The following is a 22,727-nucleotide window of genomic DNA, read 5'->3' on the forward strand; positions in this document are numbered from 1 at the left end:
CCTGGGTGCCAGGGGAGGGCATTACAACCTCGGCTGTTTTTATGTTCCGTTTTGTTTTCCTCCCCCCTCTTTTCAGTGAGTCATCGTTAAGAGCCCCCAGTTGGCCTCCTAGGCATGTTGTTGGCATCCGCTCCATTGCTGACTTGGGGAAGCATGTTTTCTGGACCAGGAGCCCCTCGGGTGTCTGCTTTAGCCTCCCTTGAGCAGAGCCACACGGAAAAGAAGGGCCCAGACTCAGATGTTTAGGGAACGTTTGGGGGCCCGTCAGGTCCCACAGCTCCAGGGTGACAGCCGCAGACCTTATACCTCTGGGGTGGGGCTGCGGGCCGGGGGGTGTCCTGTGAGTTCCACAGGGACTGTCTAGGTGCGCGCATCGGTCTGTCTGCTTGTGTCATGTCTGTTTCCTGTCACCGTGGCCATGCTCCCCGGGACCACGTGAGGCTTCGCGGTAGGGGCCCCAGCGCCGCAGGCTGTCGGGAAAGAGCCCAGCTCTCATCCCTGGGGAGAGAGTTTGCCCAGCCTGCTTTTCTCCCAGGTTCTTCTTCCTCTTGGCATCTGACCTCTCTTCCGCGACCTCCTGAGCCCTGGGTGCCCTGGGTGGTCCTGTGAGCAGACACGTGGGTGTGGGCTCGGGGGAGGTTCCTTGTGGGGTGAAGGCCCAAGAGATGGAAGAGCCACTTCCTCAGACTCTGAAATGGGGAGGGGTTTCCTTTTTATGACAGATTGACTCCAATTCTAAATATATTCCTTGTCTTCCTTCCTCGCCTCCTTTATTTTGGTTCTGCCCAGCCCGTCCCGTTTCCACACGCATGCCCTATTTCCATCCCCGGCTTTCTTGACTCCCGCCCTGGGGCCTTCAGGGGCCAGAGGCACATGCTCACAGGAAGGGGCAGGTCCCAGCAGGGAGGGGCCGTTGGCTTGACCCACACCAGGCAGTGGTGGGGGGGGTGGCGTGCCAGTTGGCAGCCAGCCTCCTCCCTCGCCTTGGTCCGTGCCATTTACAACCTTGGCAGTTAATGATCAGTCACTTAACCTCTCAGGGTCTGGGGACCCCAAAGAGCCATGCAGGGGGCCCGAAAGTCCAGGAGTGCCTAGCGGCTGCTGGGACCAACACCCGACGCTCTTTCCGCGGCGTGGTTTGCGTTACTCCCGCAACGCATCCTTCGAGGAAAGCCGCGTGAGCGCTCCGTCCTGGCAGTCGGAGGTACTGTCTGTAGAGCAGCCCTGCCCTGTGCTCGGCTGGCGGTGGTGACAGGCAAGCCAGAAAGCACGACACTGGCCACGCCAGGGTTACACCTGTGGTCCGTGCCCTCTGTGACAACTGCCGAGGTGCTCTTCCCTGTAGTTCAGTCTTGGCGAGAAGAGCACATCCCGTCCAGGCAGCGGGGGCGGGTAGGAGGTGCCGCGGGTACCCGGCACGCGCAGGCTCGGGATAACCTTGGTATGGTTCACGGTCAGGCGAAGAGCAGGACGGGCCTTCACCCCCCGAGGTCGTAGTGCCGTTTCCCTTCCTTCCTGCCATCTCAGGATAACTTCAGGACCCCAGAGTTTCTTTTATTGAGAAATACTGGAAAGGACGAGGGCAGCCTCTATCGGCTCACAGCCGCCCCTCTCGAGCTCCCTTGGCCCGGCTGCCTCCGAAGTCCAGGACTGAATAGGGACCTTGCGTACCAGTGGGTTCTTCCCTGGTCCAAGAGCCCTGCTCCCTCTCACCCAGGACTCGGGAGGAATTGAGGATACTGGCCCAGACGTCTGTGAAAGCCAGGGTAGCGTCGCACCACGGGGTGGGGGTGGCCGGTGAGACCGCAGGGACTTGAGTTCTGTGCTCCAGGAGCACTGGCCTTGGTTGTGAGGGGACCGACGTGCCTTCCTACCCGGTTCCTCCTCCTGCCCTCCTGGAAGCCCAGGGCCGGCGGCCTAGCAGGGCAGCTCGGACCAGGGGGCCGACCCTCTCCCTCCGCCTGTGTTTGCCCATTTCCACCTCACCCATAGCCTCTGCTGACGCTTCTCTGGTCCATCCTTGTCCCGGCGCTCTCCCCAGCCCATGCTCTCATCCCGCCATCCTGGAGGCACCTCCAGGATGCCACCCAACTCGCTTGCTCTGCTTGTACCCACAGACTTCCATGCTGTGACGGGCGCTTCTGTTTTGGCTCTGTGTCTTGTCACGGATGTAACCTCTGCCATGGTCTCGGGGCTCCTGGCGCCCTGCCCCCACCTCCTCCCTCCCCGCCCCCCCCGCCCTCTTTGAGGGCGGAGCTTGGAGCCCCCGGAGCCCCCGGAGCCGGTCGACCCCCGTCCCACACGCCTCTCCCTTCGCTCTGCAGGTGGCAGGGTAAAGACCTGGAAAAGACGCTGGTTCATCCTGACTGACAACTGCCTCTACTACTTTGAATACACGACGGTGAGCGTCCGCTGCTCCGCTGGGGCTCAGGGTGGGCAGCGGTGGGGGGGACACGGTCGAGTTGGTCCTGCTGCATCTTTGGGGCAGGAGGAGAGTTTAAGTGACGTGAAGGAGCTGAGAGGAACCCCAGGATTGGGGCCCTGGGGAGGGTGTGGGCTGTCTCAGGCCGCTGGAGCCGTGGCTCGGAGCCCGCATCTGTTCTCGGCTAGGACAGCAGACGCCCGGCCAGGAGACGGTGGCAGGGAGCAGCCTGCGTGGCCTTAGACTGGGTTATGGAGCGGAGCTAGGAGGGATGAGCTCGGACCCATGGCCGAGAAAGAGCTCGTGCCCCGTTGGAAGGGAGACCAAGGGACCGTGATTTCGAGAATCCAGATCTTCTGTGACAGCAGACACACGGAAGCGCTTGATGGGAAGGAACAGCCAAGGGGCAGAATGTATAACAGCAAAAGCAGGGCAAAGCTAGAGGTGGCCTGGAGTGGCAAGAAACGGACCCTTTCTGACGCTGGCGGTCTTGTTCGTCCTTATCCGGTGGGAGGGGACTTAGGACTGCGCACACACGTGCTGCACTCGCGTCTCTTCCGCAGCAAGAGCCTGAGAGCGAAACCGTCTGGTAAGACCTCTTCAGTCTTACGGAGGCCTGGCAGGTTGGTGGCTGCACCCAGACGGACTCCCCACGGCCGCGCGCTCCCGCCTCTGCCCTTCTCCCTGGTCAGTGGGGGCAGCCTGTGTCCTGCTGGCAGCATGGACTTGAGCCTGCAGTGAGTCGGGCAGCTGAGCTCTGTCTGAGAGGGTGAAGACTGAGAAGCGTCCTTTATGATGAAGACAGAGCAAGACAGAGCGAGAGTCCTGGCCGTGTTTGTGTCACGCCTGGCAGGAGCCAGGGCGCCGCCACACGCCTGCCCGGGAGCGAAGCGGGTTTCTGCCCTGGTCCCCGCTGCGGTTCCTCAGCACGCAGATGTCGCTTCTCACCGGGGAGCGAGAGGCAGGACAGCACCGGCCCGTCACTCAGTCACTCAGCAGTTTCCAGGGGAATGCCGGCCGGGACCGTGTGTGTTTTAAGGGCTCAGACTCATGCCCTGGAGTTCCGCAGCTGGCTCTGCTTCTCTGTTACTAAAGCCCTTTCAAACGTGAGAGGTGCTGTGTTTCAGATGCCCCGGAACAGGGCAGAGATGGTCTTTCGCTTTCACCCCCCAAAGCACGCCACGAGCAGCTCGGGACCTTTCTGTTTGGGCCCATCCCTGCCCCACGTATGGGCCTTCTTCTAGACCGGTGACACCTTTAAAATCCTGACTGTTCTCTGGACGGAAGTGAACCATAAGCCAGCATCTAAGCCTTGCCCCCTAGGTCCTGGGACACTCTCAGCGGTGAGGCAGTGGGGTCTAGTCTGGTGGTTCCTCACGGCGCTGACCACAGCGGGGTCACCAGCATCTTATGAGGCAGTGGGAACACAGAAAGTACGTTTCTGGAGATGCCAGGCGGGGAGCCTCGGGGCCAAGGTGGTAGGTGGAGATGGCCACCCAGACTTACCTGACAAAGGGGAAATCCAGGAGGCAGTGGGGAACATAGCAGCTGGGTAAGGGGAGGGCAGGACTCGTTCAGGGCCCACCATGGTGGGCAGCTGGGGCTAAGGCGCGGCCAGGGCCGAGTGGAAGGGGCAGGATGCCCCCCAGCCCTCCCCATGCCCTGTAGTCTGGGAGCAGCGAACTGAGCGGGATTTCTTCCCCTGAGTGACGTCTGCCGTGGGGGAGAAATTGGGGAAACGGGAAGAGTGACAAACAGGACTCAATTTCTGCAAGTGTGGGCAAGCGCTCTGGACGGTGAAAAAAGCGTCCACAGAGGGTGGGCAGTGAGCACCTTGTCCCCTGGACGCTGGACACCAGCAGCCCCAGAGGAGAATCAGGGCCGGGGGGTCAGAGGGAAGCCCCCTCTGCCGCTTCTCTCCCGAGACCGTGGGAGTGGCCAGAGCCCAAGCCCAGCCTGGTGTGTCAGGGCGGGAGAGCTGACCCTGCGCTCAGGATAGAACATACAGTCAGAGAACCGTAGCTTCTTTAGTAACAGATAAGGTAAAAGCTTAAGGACAGTTGGCTGGAGATGTAATCACTGTCAGAGGAAGACGAGTGAGTATTAAAGCAGTCACAGACCAAGTGACAGATGCCGGGGACAGGCCCTGGCGCAGCTGCAACCTGCAAACAGAAAGATCAGTTGGGAGAAGGTGTCCCCCAAGAGGAGAAGAACCCGAAGCTGCACATCCCAAGAGTGCGTGTGGTGCTTTGGGAGCGTTTGTTCTGTGAAGCTTGGTGCCGAGGCCTAGCCCAGTTGGAGTCCTGACCTTGGGACAGTCTCTGGGCACTGACCCTCTGGGCACGGGGCGAGGCGGTGTGGAGGCGGGAGGTGTGGGGTGGCCTTTGCAGAGACAGGGAGCCGTGACGGCAGCCCAGAGGGCGGAGGGACAGCACGGAGTTAGGTGCCCTTTTAGTCCAGGGGGAGGTGTCCGGCAGGTGGCGTCTCTCTGGGGACCCTACAGCGGGGGGGGGGGGGGCGGGAGGGGCGGAGGTAACAAGCAGGTCAGGATGCGACACAGCTCTAGTTCTGGGCACTGGAGGCGCTGAACGGGGGCACCCAGAGCGGGACGGGGGCTTCCTAGGGCTGCTGACAGTGGAGCTGAGGCTTGGAAACTGCGGGGGCACGCTGGGTGAAGCAGCAAGCTGATTTCTGGGTGTCCCTGCTGGAGGGCCACCCGGCGCTGGTCACACCCCCTCTTCCAGAGCGTCCGGGGAGCCTCCCCTGGGTGTCCTCCCGCAGAGGCCTTTTGGTGACAGGGCTGCGCGGCTGTTCCGTCGGCGACGCCCACACGTTTCTCGGCCCTGTTGTTTTAGAGCCTGGGCCCCGGAGCTGGTGCGCGGACTCCGTGCTGTGGGCGAGGCCGCCCAGGACCCGCGTGCCTGGGCGGAGCGCTGAGGTCTCCTCTCTCTCTCTGCCTCCTGCAGGACAAGGAGCCGCGGGGAATCATCCCCCTGGAGAACCTGGGCATCCGGGAGGTGGAAGACTCCAAAAAACCAGTGAGTGTCTCTGGTGAGCAGTTCGGGGGCACAGGAGGGGTGAAACGGCGAGGGTAACAGTTGGCCCTTGAGCGCCCGACACCCGGGTTGTTTTCCATGGCCAACGCTGCAGGGCGGCCGCTCTGCGCTGGGCTGAGGCCGTGACCGGGGAGGCGCGGCTGCACCGACAGCGGGGGCCGCACATCGTGCGTGATTCTCCCCTGCTCAGAGGTCGCTGCCCGCCCGCGTTATTCAGGGGTCCGCTCTGCTTGGAAAACACCTGAAAAGCACTCGTTTGATTTAATTTAATTCAGCCGAACTTTTCCACTTACCTTTACAGTTCAGGCCAAAGATGAGACGAGATGACAGCTCTCATTTTGCCCACCTGCTCTGGCGTCACTTACTGAGAATCAGCCGAGCTGTGGGGCTGTCCTTCCGTAAGAGGCAGCAGCAGAGCACGCGTGACCGGGCTCCTTCCTTTGCGAGCCTCGGACACCTTGGGAATGTCTTCCCTTTGCCTCGGAGCATCGCTTTGCCGGCTCGGCTTCAAAGGGCATTAAGTACCTGCGGTTCTCTCCGAGTTTTCTAGATAGTGGGAGTAGCGCTCACGCGCGCCTGCTCCGTATCTGGACTGAGGAGACCCGTTGCTGTGCGTAGTCGGCACTGGCCAGAAGTCCGCTCCCAGGCTCCTCTTTGGCCTGGGAAAGTGTTCGTGGCGCGTGTGTTTTATGAAGGTCAGACGAAGGATGATCATTTTTTTTGAAACCAAGTCCTCCTCTTTGGGGAACAAGTGTTCGCTTTTCCTTGGGAGCAGCTCTCTCGGGCCCTCGTCACTCTGCCTCTCTCCACTTCTCAGAACTGCTTCGAGCTCTACATCCCGGACAGCAAGGACCAGGTGATTAAGGCGTGTAAGACGGAGGCCGACGGGCGCGTGGTGGAGGGGAACCACACGGTGTACCGGATCTCTGCCCCGAGCCCCGAGGAGAAGGAGGAGTGGATCAAGTGCATCAAGTGAGTGGCGGTGGGGGGACCTTGCCCGGCGAAGCCCCGCGCTGCCCGCGCCCCTCCGCGCCCCCACGCTGAACCCTCGTCGGAGCTTCCGTCTTGCCCAGGCAGCGTTTTTAAGAGAGCCCCGCACCTGGGTTTTCCGAGGGCAGCTTGGGGACCCAGGGAGGGGACACAGGCGCAGGCTTCAGGCCCAGGTGCCACGGGCCAGCCTGGCCTTTTCACGTCTTAGGAAGCCGGTCTCATCTTCAGGGTGGCAGCTCAGCGGAGATCGTAGCTGAGGGGTCGTGTGTAGTCCACCCCCGTTGTTGAGAAAGGCTGTCTGCGGTCGTCCATTCTGTCTTTCGTATCGTTCATACTCTGTAGCCCAGGAAACCAAGCCCTTTGCCGTCACCTGCAGACACGTTTGGTCCCTCCATCGAGGTGGATGCTGAGCCCTCCTCGGGGTGGCCCCGTGTCTGCCGGGCGCTGGCCCTGTCTCCTCGTGGGATTTACAGACATGCAAGCTCCACGGCTCAGCCTCCTTGGACCTCCCGGGAGCCCCTGGAGGTCCGTGCCACAGGGTGGCTGTCCCTGTGTGGCACGAGGACACAGGCACAGTGAGGTGAACTCAGCCGTCCCAAACCACAGAGGCCTACTGTCCTTCAGGCCCAAGGACCCGTCCTCACTGCGTGTGGCACTTGGCTCTGGCCTCCCGTGCTCTGACGCGTCTCCAGCGAAGGCGCCAGAGGAGGGATCTGATCAGGCAGAAGCTCTTCCTGAAGCTGTTGGGAAGCTTCTGCAGAAGGTCAGGTGCAGACAGCTTTCTTCTCGTCAGTGCTCTTCCCAGGAGCTTCCACGGGCACGAGGCCACCAGCCGTCTCCGCACGTGCACCCAGCGTGCGCAGAGGGCTGCAAGAAGCAGGGATCTATGTGCAAGGCCAGGGCGGGGCTGCCAGCCCGGAGCACTTCACTGTGTCCTGGCGCCCCTTCCACGTGGACTGGAGGGACCCCCCTGCTGCCCCCAGGGCTTAGCCCACCCAGGAAGCAGAGGCAGACACCCTAACACCCCAGAGATGGAAGCGGGTTCCCTCCCAAGCCCTGCGGGGCCAGACGCCTGCACAGCGAGGTCTCTTGGGATGCGTTCCGGGCCCTTTCCAGCTCCTGCTTCCCACGGAGCCAAGGAGCCGTTTCACAGACTCATCCTCTCTGGGAACGGGGCCCGGTCAGCTCGCGGGAGCCCTCCCGCACTGGTTAAGCGCGGAGTCCGTGGTCATCTGGGCTGGCGAGCCGGCCCAGAGACAGCGGCACTGGGGATGTTGCTTCTCAGGGAAAGCAAGTTAAACTCTGGAATGGCGCTCACCACTTGCTTGGAAGTGGAGAATGACAGAGGGGACGGCAAGTGGCGGAGGCGGCTGTCACTGTCCTTGCTGGCTTCCCCGGGGCCGGGGCCAGTGCCAGGGCCTCCAGGCTGCCAGCAAGTTGCTGGGGCTCCAGCTGTTCAAGGACAGGTCTTGGCTGTCGAGCTGGTGTGCGCGGGGACTCAGAAGTTACTGGGTAGATGGAGTTCCCAGCGTGGCGCAGTGGAAACAAATCCGACGAGGAACCATGAGGTTGTGGGTTCGATCCCTGGCCTCGCTCAGGGGTTGAGGATCCAGCGTTGCTGTGAGCTGCGGTGTAGGTGGCAGATGCAGCTCCGGTCTGGCATTGCTGTGGCTGTAGCTCCCATTAGACCCCTAGCCTGGGAACCTCCACAGGCCGTGGGTGTGGCCCTAAAAGGACAAAAGACAAAAAAAAAAAAAAAAAAAGTTACTGGGTAGAGACCTTAGCCTCCACCCAAACACACCACAGGCCAGATGCTTTGGGGCTGTGTGGCGCTCCCTGCTCCAGGCAGCCGCCACTGTCACCGCAGAACTAAAGCACCGCGTTCGTTTTGCGGAGTCAGAGCACAGCTGTAAGCGCGCGTTGGATTCCCAGACGTGGACTGATGACTGGGTTGGGACAGGCCTACGTGCCCCACAGTTATCCTGCCGCATGTATCATGTCTCCTGAGGCGTGTCCTTCCCTTGCTGTGTAGACACAGGGAAGGTTGACCTATGCCGTGGCCTTCACAGGGGCAGGCGAGCAGGGAGGGGGCCTGGCTGCTGCCGGGGACCCCTGCCCCGGGGGGGCGTCTCCTGGCCCTGTTCCTCAGTCTCCTCTGCTCTCTCCCCCTCTGTGCTGCAGGGCGGCCATCAGCAGGGACCCTTTCTACGAGATGCTCGCCGCGAGGAAGAAGAAGGTCTCCTCCGCGAAGAGGCACTGAGCCTGCGGCAGCCGGTGCCAAGCCAGTGCGCCCGGCGAGGGAGGCCCGGAGCGCGAGGCCCGGCGCAGCCTCCCGCGCCCGCACCCGGGAGCAGCGTCTGAGTGGGAGCCTCTTGCCAGGCGCCGCCCTGCCTCCTGGAGACCAGCTTCGGCTTTTGCTCACTTTTGCGCCTGGGAGAAGGGGAGGGGTTACCATGGGGGAGGCGGGGCCTGACGCCGTCCCGCCGGGTTTTGAGCCTTTCTCTCTAGAAAGAACAGCGCTCCTGCCTCCCCACGTCCCCGCTCAGCAGGTCTGATAGCAGAGCTCGGAGCCGACCGTTTACCTCCAGTTCCCCCCCGGGAAGAAGCCCTCACCCCGCCCCGCAAACCTGCGTATCCGTATCTCACTCTGTGTTAAGAAGAAAGGTGGAATGGAAGAGAAGCCACATACGATAAAGATATATTTTTGTTTTTTAAAGAAAGAGAAAGTTACCGTCGAGCCGTCCAGATGCGCCCTGCCTGGCGCTTGGGGAGCTTCTCCCTGGAGAAGAGGCTCCCTGGGCCGCTGCGCTGGGGCCGCCGGGGCCGGGGGAGGCGGGAGCTTGTCTGGGTGAAGGAGGTGCCAGCCGTGGGGCAGGTGGCCGCCAGCGGGGACTCGGGGCCGCTGCTCCAGCCGAGGCCTCCCCGCCCAGGCGCCCCGGGGGGGCCCCCCTGCTGCTCTTGCCTTTTCCGAGTTCCTGCTCGTTGGGCTTTAAGACAGAAAGGCAGCCTCTTTCCTTGAGCGACACACCTAGTAACCAAAACTGTGAGGAGGTGGCCCCGGCTCCGGGAAGGCCTGTTTCTCACTTGGTTTGTCTTCCTCCCGCCCGCAGACTCCCTTCCTCGTTCTAGAGGAAGGAGGAGGCCTGACCCGATCCCCTTAGGGCTTCGCCGCTTCTGCCTCCGGTGGTCCGGCCCTCCTCGCCGGCCGCCGTTGGTGTGTGCCGGCCCCTCGGGGCAGCGGGCCTCTGGCTGTGGGCCGGGCGCCGAGCCAGAGGGCGAGCCGGTCGGCCTCCTGGGTGTCGGCCTCGCCCTCCTAACTGGCGTGAAGGAGCCGCGAAGGCCGCTCTCCCGCCGTTCTCTCAGGGACTCTCGGGGCAGCTCCTGCCACCCGCCTGGGCCCGGCGCCAGTCCAGGCAGAGCTGGGCTGGCCGGGCCACCGCATCGCCCTCCTGTCGCCGGAACCGGGCAGTGCAGCGCGCCGCCTCCCCGGCCCAGGACCCGGCTCCTCCGACGCCTTCAGGGCAGGCTCACATCTCTGGAAATAGCTCTGGTGAAGGGGGTGGGGGCTTTCTGCCCGCCCCCCAACTCCCGCAGGTCCTGCCTAGAGCCGCTTCAGGCGTTTCTACGCTGGAGCTCATGAAGGTGATGGAAGAGGGTCCAGGCTGGGAACCCCAACTTTCTGGGCAGGAGAACCAGGGTGGTGTGGGCCGAGGTCCAGGCGGTTTGGGGCCGCAGCTGGAGCCGCTCTGGCTGGCTGAGTCCCCGGCCCTGGTTCTCAAGAATATCAGAGAGGCACCTGGAGCAGTATTCGTCTATTTATCAGAGGTGTAAATAGTCCATGTATAGTTTTCCTCCTTTTAGATTATTTTGTATTTGTTTAAAAAAAAGTTTTGTCAAAATATAAAGAAATGACTGAAAGTTGTTGACAGGGTTTTTAAAAAATTATAATTATTATTCCAATTGTTTTTCTGTTTGTTTTTTGCATTGTAACGAGCGCCAAGGAACTGCAGCCAATAAACTCCCAAACTGCCCGAACCACTTTGTCGCATGTGGTGGTGCTTCGCGGCCGGATGGGCTCCGGGTGGGAAGGTCGTGCCCGTCAGAGCCGTGATGTAACCTCTGTCTTTCGTCCAGTGATGATAGAAACCCCAAGTGGGGAGGACGGCCCTGCCTTCTGTCAGGAGAGCAGAGCGAAAGGATCCTTGCGCAGCCATCGCCCCCCTTTTGGGAGGAAGAAACGGATGTCAAACATCCAACCCAAGGTCAGGAGATGTGCCTCGAGCTCTCTTCAGCATTCTTTCAGTTTTCAGATATGCCCGCCCGATGCCAGGGCAGCGCCGCAGCCAAACAGCGCTCCAAAGCCGAGGGGACTCCCGGCACAGCACCGCAGGGTGACACGGGCAAGCCGGGCCTGTCCCTTGGCCAGCGGTCCTGCCAGCCGCATTGCGGTCCCATCTTTGCGACTTGCCTCATGCCGGCAGCGCTGTTCTGCTGTCCCTTCCGTGACTTCACCGGAAAGAGGGACCACTTAGGTGCGAAGGACAGTTCTCCTTCCTTCCGAGCCCAACGCAGTTACTGTGCACCTTCCTCGTTGCCTCCTTCCTCGTCGCCTCCTTCTCGTGCCTGTCCCTGACCTCTTCCCCTGATTCCTTCCCTTCAAGTTACACAGGTGTCCCCGTCTCTCATTTAGAAGAAATGGCAACAGGACAGGGATGAGTGTGCTGTGCTGAAGGTTCTCGCAGAACCATCAGCTGAGAAAAAGGAGTAACTAACACCAGATAGGAAAGGAAAAAGGAAAACGAACTTAACTGGCAGATTACGTGACCTGAATAGAGACACTCCTAAGGAATCTCCCCACAACGACTCGCTCACAAATGAATTCAGCAGGGATTCAGGCTGTAAGATCCATATACAAAAGTCAAATTTTTCAACACACAAGCAGTGATCCATCAAAATGAGAACAGTTCCACTTACAATAGCATCACAAAGAAAAAAATAGAAATTTGAAGGTGCAGAAGGTACTTAGAAAATAGCGGGACACCCATGAAGGTTTAGAATTAAGGACTTAATTGGAAGGACCCAGTCTCCATGGATTGGAAGACCGAAGATGGCAGAGCTTCCCAAACCAACCTGCAGACTCTGCACCATCCCCGTCAACATCTCAGCTGGCGTTTTCGCAGAAATGGAAAAGCCTGTCCTAAAACGTACCTGGAAATGGAAGGAACCAAGTGTGGCCATCCCGAAAAAGAGTGAACTTGGACTCTCTTCCTGACCTCAGAGCCCCACAATCAAGACTGAATGTCTCTCTGGCAGTTCCCGTCGTGGCTCAGAGGTAACACACCCAACTAGAACCCATGAGGATGTGGGTTCGATCCCTGGTCTCGCTCGATGTGTTAAGGACCCAGCATTGCTGTGAGCTGGGGTGTAGGTTGCAGATGCAGCTTGGATCTCATCATGTTGTGGCTGTTGTGTAGGCCGGCAGCTGCAGCTCCAGTTGGACCTCTAGCCTGGGAACCTTCATATGCCTCAGGTGTGGCCCTACAAAGCAAAAAAAAAAAAAAAAGCTAAGACTATAAAACTCTGGAAGAAAACAGATGTTAATCTTCAATCTTCATGCTCTTGACTCAGGCATTGGTTTTCTAGATGTGACCTCAAGCCACTAGCAATGGCAACAGCAAAAGTAAATTGGACTTCAAAATTAAGCCTATTAATGCCTTCAAGCGTACTATCAGCGAAGTGAAAAGGCCAGCCATGGAATAGGAAAATATTTGTAAATCATAGATAAGCAGCTAGTGTACAGAATATGTCAGACTTCCCGTCGTGGCACGGTGGTTAACGAATCCGACTAGGAACCATGAGGTTGCAGGTTTGATCCCTGGCCTTGCTCAGTGGGTTAAGGATCCGGCGTTGCCGTGAGCTGTGGTGTAGGTTGCAGATGAGGCTCGGATCCCGCGTTGCTGTGGCTGTGGGGTAGGCCGGTGGCTACAGCTCCGATTAGACCCCTAGCGTGGGAACCTCCATATGCCACGGGAGCGGCCCACGAAATGGCAAAAAGAACAACAACAACAACAAAAAGAAAGTCAAGAACTCTTAAAATTCAACAATAAAAAAGACATAGCCCAATTAAAAATTGGACAGAGATTTTGAGTAGACTTTTTTCTAGAGGAGGTACACGGATGGCCGATAAGCACACGAGAAAGTGCTCCAGATCATCACGGGGGAACTGTACGGCAAAACCACGGTGCGCTAATACCTCACCCTGCTAGGATGGCTGTAATCAGGACAATAACCAGTGTCAGGTTGTGGAGAAGCTGCTGGGGTGTGACAGGCGGGGTCGCTGTGGAACAATTTGGCGGTTCATCAGAAAGTGAAATGCAGAGTTAGGGCCGTATGACCCAGCATCTCCACGCCAAGGTATGTACCCAAGAGAATGGCAGCCTTGTCCGCTCAGAAGCCTGAACGCGGTGTTTACAGCAGCACAATGTCAATCGGTGGGAACTCCACCAGTCCAGTTGTTCATCACCTGATGAGTGGATAGACAAACTGTGGTCCTTTCACACAACGGAGTAGCACGCAGCCATGAAAAAGAGAAGCACAGGCTCAGGCTCCAGCCCAGCCGAACTTTGAAAACGTCATGCCCAGTGAAAGGAGCCCAACGCAGAAACCGTGGTTTGTGTGATTCTCCTCATAAATGCAGTGTCTTGAAAGGGCTGATCTATGGAGAAGGAGTGGTTTGGTGTTTGCTGGAGGCTGGAGTTGTCAGGGGAGGGTGGGGAGTGACTGATGATGGGTACAGCGTCACTTTTGGGAGTGTTGAAAATGTTCTGGAGGTGGTGGTGACGGTGGCACAACATCACGAATGCCCTACAACCGCTGAACGCTGCCCTTTGACAGGCTGGATTCTGCGGTACGTGAATTATATCTCAACCTAAAAACAACAACACGAACCAATAGCGTCACTTCCAGTGGTTTTACTGGTCCCCAGAGTGGTGCTCCCTCATCAGCCTCTTCAGCACCATCTGGGGGTAGGTTAGGAATGCAGATTCTCCGGCCCTACCTGCACCAACTGAAATAGACTCTCTTGTGCTGGGGCCTGACCTGGTCTAACAAACTCTCCAGGTGCTCCTGGTGCCCCGTAACGTTAGAGAAGCACTGCCTTAAACTACTGTCCCGATTCCTTCTGTTACCAAACTCGGGCTCCACCGCATCCAACACGGGGAGACAAGTGTTGGGTAAAAGGAAGAGCAGCTTTACTGAGGCAGTCCTGGGGAGAAGGCGGACTCAGTCCCAAAGAACCCATTTCCCCTTGTCGATCAAGAGCAAGAGCTTTTAAATGAGGAGCGTTTCAGGGGTGCACCGGCAGGAGTGGGGGTTCAAGTGCAGAACAGCCAGCTTCTTGATAATCATGTTGAAATGGGTCGTGTGGTGGTCCGATCCGTGTCGTCTTGTTTTAAGTACCGCGACTCTCCGGTTCCGGGGTCGGTGCTGGGAATTGTGCAGGATGGAGCGGCCTATGTCATGGCTACAGTCTGGTCATCATGTGGGTAATTTCTGTCCCCTGGTGGGGGTTGCAGGATCTTGCAAACAGCCCAAAGGATATGGATCAGGTTATTGTCAGTCGCCCTCGAGGAGGAACTAAAGGTCCTTGGCTTTGTTTAATGACGTAACTTGGATTATTTTGTCCTGTTTGATGGCTTTTCTTTGCTTCTGCGTTTTCTCATTTCTCTGATTAATTTATTCTTTGGCTAAAGGTTTTCCAGATGAGAGGCAGGCGGAGGACGTGGGGAGGGGGCAGTGTCTGTGCTGGGAAGATCCCATCGGGTTCTGCTTCCTTCTCTCCCTTCTAGATTACACTTCCTTCTCATTGCAAGGTGTACACGCACACGCACACGCACACGCACACTCCGGGTTTGGGGAAGGCTAGCTCCATACCCTATACTAGCTCCATACCCTCTATTCACCCATTTAAAGGGTACAACTCAGTGGTTTGGGTAGATTTTCAAAGTTGTTCAGCCATGAACACAGTCAATTTTAGAATATATTCATCATCCCCAGACAACCCTGTCGTGCCCACGTGCCTTCGCTCAGCTCCCTGAAAGTCCAGGTGGACACGGACCTGTGGGTGGGCCTTTCCCGGACGTTTTGCGTGCACCTTTCAGTCCTCTGTGTCAAGGTTCGCCTGGGTTGTGGGTTGTGTCAATACTCCATCCCCTTTAATTACTGAAGAGTTTTCCATTTTACGGATATACCACGTTATCCACCATCCATTGATGAGCCTTTGGGTAAATTCCGCTCTTTGGCAACTACGGGCAGTGCGGCCGTGCGCAGTCAGGTGCAGGTTTGGAGAGCCTCGCAGGAGGTTTGACCCTTCGTCTATTGTGTCTACACCCTGCTTCCCGGTCACACCTCAGCCGAGACCCTGCCTCCAGCCCTGCCTCTCGGCTTGGATGGAGGCGTCCATCTGGGCTCACCCGCTCAATGGCTGGCTCTTCGCCTGGCCTCGCTGCCCGCCCACCCCCTGCCGACACGCCCCACGACTCCAGCCTCCAGGGCTCCGGAGCCCGCTCCCTGGATGGATGACCAGCCCCGTGGTTCCAGCTGCTCCTACCCACTGGGGCCCCGAAATGCACCTGGGTGGTTCTCACTCTCCTGGCACCCCCTTCGTCTCTCGTCGGGCCTCCCACTCAGCGTGTGTGCACCTGAGCCTCCGCTCTGATGGCCCCAGGAGTGCTGCTGGTGGCACGTCCCCCGGGACTCAGCCTCACCGGTGATTCTTGCCCCGGGCCCTTTACTCTGGTGGCTGCAGAATGATGAGCCCATCTCCAGGGCTCCTCCAGGGACGGGGCGGCCTCGGCGTCCTGGCCGTGAGAAGGAGCCTTCCTTTCCCGCTTGTACTCCCATTAATGGCGCACACTGCGGATTCCTGCTCCCAGTGGCCTGTGGCAGATGAGCATCCTTAGCGAGTCTGGTGCTCAGAGTGCCCCAGATTTGGCGGTGGAGCCCCTTCCATCTGCTCCGTGTCCTGGGACAGGACACGCCTGCGTTTCTTAGCTCTGACTTTCTCCCAGCACCCCACGTTCTTCCAGGGTCACTTGCACATACTCCACCTCAGTTCCAGGGTCAGCCATTGCTCCGAGGGCCCCGGCTCCTTTCAGGGACCAAGACCGGGGCCCTAGCGGTGCTCGTTGCTGGGGTGTCTTTGCCCTGGGCCCTTTCAGTGGACAGGACTAGGAACCATGGACGTAAATACGCACGTGGGCCATCCCTCGTGCACGTGCACGTATGCGTGTGTATGTAACAGCCCATACCTCACTGGGCTGTAAGAATGAATGAGGTGATGCGTATTTTAAAAAAACACCCAAACCAGGAGTTCCTGTTGTGGCTCAGTGGGCTAAGGACCTGACGTTGTCTCTGTGAGGATGCGGGTTCACTCCCTGGCCTCACTCAGTGGTTTAAGGGCCTGGTGTTGCCACGAGCTCAGCATAGGTCACAGCTGCGACCTGGACCAGTGTGGCTGTGGGGTTGGCCTCAGCTGCAGCTCTGATTTGACCCCAGCTCAGGAACTTTCATGTGCTGCAGGTGCAGCCGTTAAAACATTTTTTTTTTTTTAATGCATGAAAATAAAATGAAAAACCCAAACCAGAAACAGCTCTTGGCCCAGTGCCTGGACATGGAGCTCCGTCGCTTTCATTATCGTCAGCATCATTGTTATTTTCCTTCCTGTTGGAAACTGGAATCCTTTGCCCAGCAAGCAGGGAAACTGATCCCCTGTGTGCCAGGCACGGACTCCCATGTACAGTCTGGGGTCCAGAGCAAGGGCCCGACTGACTCACCTCCTCACTCCAAGAGAGTGGACAGCTGTGCCAAATGGGCAGACTTCTCTAAAATGGCACGCGGATGTGCCCAGCTGCTGCACGTCATCAGAGCCTCCCCGCCCCCAGAGCTTCAGAAGGACCTCAGCGGAGAGGAGCCACTCTGAGCAGAAGCTCTCGTGTGAGTGACAGATGCCGACTGCAGGCGGCGCTCTGCCTGGGCAAGCCTGCCACGCGTGACCCCATGGACTCTGCCTCGTGGTTCCTGGCGAGGCCACTGTCGCACCCACTTCACAGAACCTTGATCACCAGAACGCGTGTCCTGGACCAGGAGGGTCAAGGGTGACTGCAGCTGGACCAGCCTTACGCCCCGAATCCATCCCTCCTCCCGTTTCAGCATCTGCCGTTGCACAAGATCTCCTTCCTGCTCTTGGCTTGGGGCTTTGTGCAAACTCAGTTGAGACAAAGTTACGTTTCCTGTGGGTTCAAAGGGCCGCCTGCCATCTTCCTGAGCCGCGTCCTCGGAAACCAGGTCGTCTGTGGCTGCTGCGCAGTCTCCTCTGTTCCTTATGTGCCGGAGCAAAACGTAATGAGGATTATTAAGCACTTGCGTCCCGGGGCCTTTTCATTCGTTCCTCCTCCGTCCCCATCCACCACCTAAAAAAACCAGCATCCTGCCAGATGTTAGTAGGTGCTCCTAGGTTGTGCTGAGAGCACCTAAATCTGTCCAGACAGACTTGGGACGTGCGGGCTTGGGCCACATGGCCGGCATCCTTTCCTGCAGCCTCTCCGTCTCTGTGGGTGCCCAGAGCACGCAGCGTCTCCTGGACTTGTGCCCGCGGCACTCCCTTGCAGGTGGCATCTCAGGGGAAGCCAGGGTTCCTCAGGCCAGCATCGCCCTCATCTGGCCCACTGGCTGACTCTAGGGCTGTGTCCCCCCCGCCCCCCAGCTTCAGCTTCTTTGGGAAGAAGCTGCTTGCTCCCAAAGCCTCTCAGCTCTTTCTTGCCCCTCCCCGTCCCTTCCCCTTCCAGCCTCTGGGTTCCTCCAGTGCTTTTCACGGAACATCTGGCTCCTGCCTGCCGGCTCCTCAAGTTGCTCTGCCTTCCACTGGGAGGTCCCCCCGCTCCTCCTCCCAGGGTGCTTCTGCTCCCCGCTAAGTTCCCGGCTGGGCCCCCCACCCTGGTGTCTTCCAGTCCCCATCCCGCGCCCCCCGCCCCAGCTCCCTGGACGCTCCCCTCGTGAGTCACGTCAGGCTGACTCTCTTTGCTGTTTGGAAAGTGACTCCCCTCTTGCGCCTTCGCGAGTCTCACGTGATGACCCTGAGTGTTAACCTCTCCGGGGTTTGTCTCCCAGCCTGGCCAAGGCCCTGGGAGGGGAGGGGCGCCTGATGGGCTCAGCCCGGGCCTGTGCAGGGCCAGCGCCAGAGGCCCTCCGGAAGCTCTGCGGGGACGTCTCCCGTGGTCCGCAGCTTGATTTTACGTGGCGGCCATCCAGCTCCTCGGCCTTGACCTCAGAGGGCCCCGGCCTGTGTTCTAGGGGACCGAGGGCCACAGACGATGAGGATGGACCCAAATGCTCTCCCAGTTCAGTGAAAACATCTGAACTCAGGACTTGATTCGGACGCCTGGTCCCTCCCCACCAGGACGGTGGCCCTGCCTGGTTAGGGTGAGGCCGGCAGGGCAGAGCGTGTCAGTGGCCTCTCCCGGTAAAGCCGCGGGGCTGTGAACACAGGGCACACGTTGTGGGGCTAGCAGAGGCCTTGCAGACCTGCCCCTCACCACCCGGAGCAAAGCGAACCCATGAGCTCTGGGCTCCCGCTCAGATTAGCTCTCGTCTTGGGGGCCAGGAAGCCCAGCGTCGGGGGCACACTTCCTCATACGACTTAAGCTTTGCATTTTTATTTTTGCTCCCAGACTTCATCTTCTTAGAACAGTTTTAGGTTTACAGTAAATTGAGGGGAAGGCTGGGGCACTTCCCACAGAATCCCCCCCGCTGCTACCACTGCACAGCCCGCCCCAGCATCAGCATCCCCCGCCTGAGCGGCGCCCGCGGTCCAGGCGGGGCACCTACACCCGGAGCCCGCCGTTTCCATCAGGGCCCCTCCTGGTTGCACTCTTTGTGGGTCTCCACCATCTCAGGACCGTGCAGAGCAGTCTCGCTGCCTCAGAGTCCTCCGTGCTCACGCCTCGCTGCCTCCCTGCATCCCCCGCCATCTCTCTGCCACTGTCTGCCGTCTCCGCGGTTCCACCTGTTCCAGATGTCGCCGAGTTGGAATCACACAGGTGGAAAGTAGCCTGGGCTCTCCATCTGTAACCGTGTTTTTGACCCTTTATTCTTAGTATCATCACGGTATAAATCTGAATTTATAAACTCATTCGCTTTTTTTTAAAAGAGGAAATTGGTGAGTAAAATAGGGACAGAACTTAAAAAATTACCAGAATAATTGGTCCAGTGTTGGACCTCTCCGACACTAGCTTTTGTGTCCTTTGGGAGTTGTGTCGTTGTTGTTTTTTCTTTGTGACTGTTTAAAAAGGGAAATGGAGCTGTTTATGCAGAGTGCACGGCCTTGAAAGGGGGGGAGCTTCCGGGGGTGGGCGCTGGGATTGGCAGTCGTGGTGACATCATGTCTCTCTCCGGCCTCTGATGAAGACAGGAGGGCGAGGGACAGCCATGATATGTGGGACCTGGAACTGACCTTGTGGCTCTTTCTGCTGTGGGTGAAGTCTCCTGCGATGAGAGTACCTGCTGTGGTGCAGCGGAAGCGAATCCAACTAGGAACCACGAGGTTGCAGGTTCGATCCCTGGCCTTTTCAGCGAGTTAAGGATCTGGCGTTGCCGTGAGCTGTGGTGGAGGTTGCAGACATGGCTCGGATCTGCTGTGGCTGTGACTGTGGTGCAGGCTGGCAGCTGTAGCGCTGCTTGGACCCCTAGCCTGGGAACCTCCATATGCTGCGGGTATGGCCCTAAAAAAACAAACAAACAAAACAAAACAAAAAAACACAGCCTCCTGAGATGGGTTGACAGGGCAAGCCTTTCCCAAAGTGCCCTGAGAGCAGTCGTTACAGTTTCAACTTCTGTCCCCTCTCTGCCACATGAGATTTTGCCAGAAGCCCCATGGTTCAGGGGGACCTCCTCTGAAAATCTGCGGCTGGAGAATGGCTCTTTTTTTTCTTTTGCTTTTTAGGGCCACACCCGTGGCATGTGGAGGTTCCCAGGCTACGGGCTGAACTGGAGGTATAGCCACTGGCCTACATTACAGCCACAGCCACGCCAGATCTGAGCCGAGTCTGGGACCTACACCACAACTCACGGCAACGCCAGATCCTTAATCCACTGAGCGAGGCCAGGGATGGAACCTGCGTCCTCATGGATGCTAGTCAGATTTGTTTCTGCTGAGCCACAACTGGAACCCCAAGGAGAATGGCTCCTCACAAAGGAGTAGCCATCACCAGCGATGTGGACTTGAGATCGCAATGCCGTCACTGTCGCTGAAGTGGCCGTGTGACTCTGAGCTTGTTCTGAAAACCATCTGGAAGCAGGCACGTGGCCTTGCTCCCCGGGCTGCACTGCCCGTGCGAGGCCACCTTTGGGCAGCAGCCTTTGGATGCTGGCAGCTCTGTGGGTCTAGTGGGACGTGCAGGACAGCCTGTCTGCTTCAGCGCCATCCCCCCAGCCATTGGCAGGACACAGTGCCTCCAGCAGGTATGGAGACAGACCTGTCCCCATGGCAGGATTGTCTGGGGCGGGGGGGGGGGTTGTGCTGCCGGCAAGGGTGCCAACAGCCCCTGGTGGAGCCAGGTCACACCCTGCCTGTTCCATCCAGGCCAGTCTCTCCTGGTGGCATCCAATCTCCCACCTGAAGGCTCACCGGTCACCTCATCCTCTAGGAATCAGAGCTGTGTCTCATTCTGTTTCCTGAATCGGGGGTGAAGATACCACAATCTGTTTAGAACTCTGGACTTGGTGGGATAAACCTTCATTTCTTTGCAGGGAAAGGTCCACGTCTGCAAACAATAATGTACCTGGATTGCCCAGAACTTCCAGGGAGGTGGTTCTGATTCCCCGGGGGCCTTGGGCCCCTTGGTGAAGCTAATTCAAGCTACAGGCCGTCTCCCCAGGAAAGGACTCAGAGAGCCCCAGGTGCAAAGTCGGCGGAGTCCCATGGGCCTGAGTCCCTCCTGGGCCCCGGCTTAAAGAGCCCCCTTCTGAGCCCGTGTTCCCCTGACTCGGCGCCAGCATGGATGGGGAAACGAGGAAGCCTTGCGTTTCAGTTTCATAAAGTCGGCTTTGTCACTCTGTGTCTGTTCCCTATATGGTTAAAATCTATTTTAAGATTAGATCATCTTTAAATAGATCTACTTTCTTAGTCTGCTTGGGCTACTGTAGCAAAAATGCCACAGACTGGGCGGTTTAAACGGCAGAGATTTATTCCTCAAGTTCCGAAGGCTGGACGTCAAGGCGCAGCCGATTTAGCTCCTGATGAGGTTGTCTTGCCTTCTCTCTGTGTCTCCCCAAGAGACGGGAGGCAGGGAGGGGAGGGAGGGAGAGGAAGAGGCTCTGGGGTCCTTTGCTGCTTCTCTGGAGAACCCCAACTTGCATGGATGGCAAAGAGACAGGGGAAGCGCCCCCTCGGGTAGGAATGGGCTGAACGGAGTCTTGGCGCGTGTGCAGGGTGGAGCGGGGCCTCGCATGCTCCTCGGCCACCCAGATGGCATCAGCATTTCCCACCCAGATGGCATCAGCTCTTCCCGCCCATACCGGGCACGTTCACAGTTGATGCACGGGAGACACCTCGCTGAAGTTCAGTGCGCGGTCTGGACCCCGGGTCTGGAAGTTGGGTGGTGTGCTGTGGGAACGAGGTGACTTTTTCGTTGACTTTGACCCCAGGTTGAGCTGTAAGGAACCAGCTCAAATCCTGGGTATTTCTTGGAGGGAAACAGTCCGTTCTCAGGGAGCAGAGACCAAACCTCGAATAAATGGCCCTTGCCTGCTCCTGGGTAAGCACAGGTTCTGGGCAAAGAGGACGAGGCCACGTGCAGACATCGACATGGGTTGGTGCGTGTCGTACGTGATCGGCCTTGTAAACCCTTCCAAGCAACTGCTGCTTCTAACTTTACCTATAGCTGTGACCCCGGGTCTGGGTGCGCAAGTGTCCACAGGAAGGAAACGCCGTGTGAATGGGCTGCTAGAAAACCTCCATTTCCCACCTCCCGGGCGTCTCCTCCACAAGTGTTCACATGGAACACTTCCCTCTGACACTGCTGCCACCAAAGCTGTGGGGGTTGTCCCCAGCCAACCAGTTCTCCTTGACGCCAGCTGGGTGTCCTGCAATTTGAGTCAATTCTGGCACTACCTACCCGGAGGTGGCGTCGGATCCCACAGGTTCCCATCTCAGTCCCGTAAGACAGCCCCCGAAACCTCAGATGGTAATCACAAGTACCGGGTCCCCAGATCACCCACAACTCTGTCCTATTTGGTGACAAATTTGTAAATATTTATTGTTTTATTTATTTAGAAACATAATTTTTTTTCTTTGCTTTTTAGGGCCATACCCGAGGCATATAAAGGTTCCCAGGCTCAGGGTCTAATTGGAGCTGTAGCCACTGGCCTACACCACAGCCACAGCCAGATCTGAGTCGAGTCTTCGGCCTACACCACAGCTCACGGCAACGCTGGATCCTTAACCACTGAGGGAGGCCAGGGATCGAACCCGCAACCTCATCGTTCCTAGTCAGATTTGTTTCCACTGAGCCATGACGGGAACTCCTATTTATAAATGCTTTTTATATTTATTATTGAAATTTTAAAAATACAGAAAATCACAAGAAATAATACTATATTCCTATTACCCAGGATCTCCAACTGCTAACATTTGGTCACTGCCCCCACCAATTTCGCTATTTTTTTTTTTTTTTTTTGCTTTTTAGGGCTGCACTTGTGGCATGAGGAGGTTTCTAGGCTAGGGCTGGAATCAGAGTTGTAGCTGCCAGCCTACACCACAGCCACAGCAACTTGGGATCCGAGCTGTGTCTGTGACCTACACCACAGCTCCCTAAGCGAGGCCAGGGGTCAAACCTGGGTCCTCATGGATCCTAGTCAGGTCTGTTAACCACTGAGCCACAACAGGAACTCCTCCTAGCTTTTTTTTTTTTTTTTTTTTAAATAAATCAATGAATTTTAATTGTATTCGTAGTTGTACAACCATCATCACAACCTAATTGTAGACTTTCCATCCCAAACCCCAGCCCACCCTTCCCTCCCCCTACCTGTCCCCTGTGGTAACCATAAGTTTTTCAAAATCTGTGGGTCTGTTTCTGTTCTGCAAATAAGTTCATTTGCATCCTTTCTTTAGATTCCACATATAAGTGATAACATACAGTGTTTGTCTCTCCCTAACTTCACTCAGTATGATCATTTCTGGGCCCACCCAATGTTGTTGCAAATGG

The 22,727-nt window shown here is 57.8% G+C and overlaps 1 protein-coding gene and 1 long non-coding RNA gene across 7 annotated transcripts in view; one reads left to right on the forward strand and one right to left on the reverse strand.

Moving 5' to 3' along the window:
- The window catches only part of CYTH1 (cytohesin 1), a 77,029-nt gene extending 66,526 nt beyond the window's left edge, over positions 1-10,503 (forward strand). For 3 of the 6 annotated variants that reach the window (XM_084983423.1, XM_005656903.4, XM_084983424.1), the window contains exons 10-13: positions 2,325-2,401; positions 5,389-5,460; positions 6,296-6,450; positions 8,650-10,503. In XM_084983423.1, coding sequence (XP_084839549.1) covers positions 2,325-2,401; positions 5,389-5,460; positions 6,296-6,450; positions 8,650-8,728 — 383 coding nt within the window. In that variant the 3' untranslated portion in view covers positions 8,729-10,503. Of the gene's footprint in view, positions 1-2,322; positions 2,402-5,388; positions 5,474-6,295; positions 6,451-8,649 lie in introns of those variants that run through there. The other 3 variants (XR_014820637.1, XR_002336946.2, XR_014820638.1) reach the window with 3 other exon arrangements.
- Positions 10,504-18,165: 7,662 nt separating this feature from the next.
- Positions 18,166-18,795, reverse strand: LOC146397986 (uncharacterized). The gene is made up of 2 exons (XR_014820386.1): positions 18,717-18,795; positions 18,166-18,588 (listed from the first exon to the last, which is right to left on the reverse strand). It is a non-coding gene; the product is annotated as an uncharacterized LOC146397986 (long non-coding RNA).
- Between the last annotated feature and the right edge of the window lie 3,932 nt (positions 18,796-22,727).

This window comes from Sus scrofa, chromosome 12 (genome assembly GCF_054392235.1).
Source record: "Sus scrofa isolate SSC_HxYL_T2T_F1_AM1 chromosome 12, Sscrofa_HxYL_maternal_Yorkshire_Landrace_v2.0, whole genome shotgun sequence".
NCBI classification, from domain to species: Eukaryota; Metazoa; Chordata; class Mammalia; order Artiodactyla; family Suidae; genus Sus; species Sus scrofa.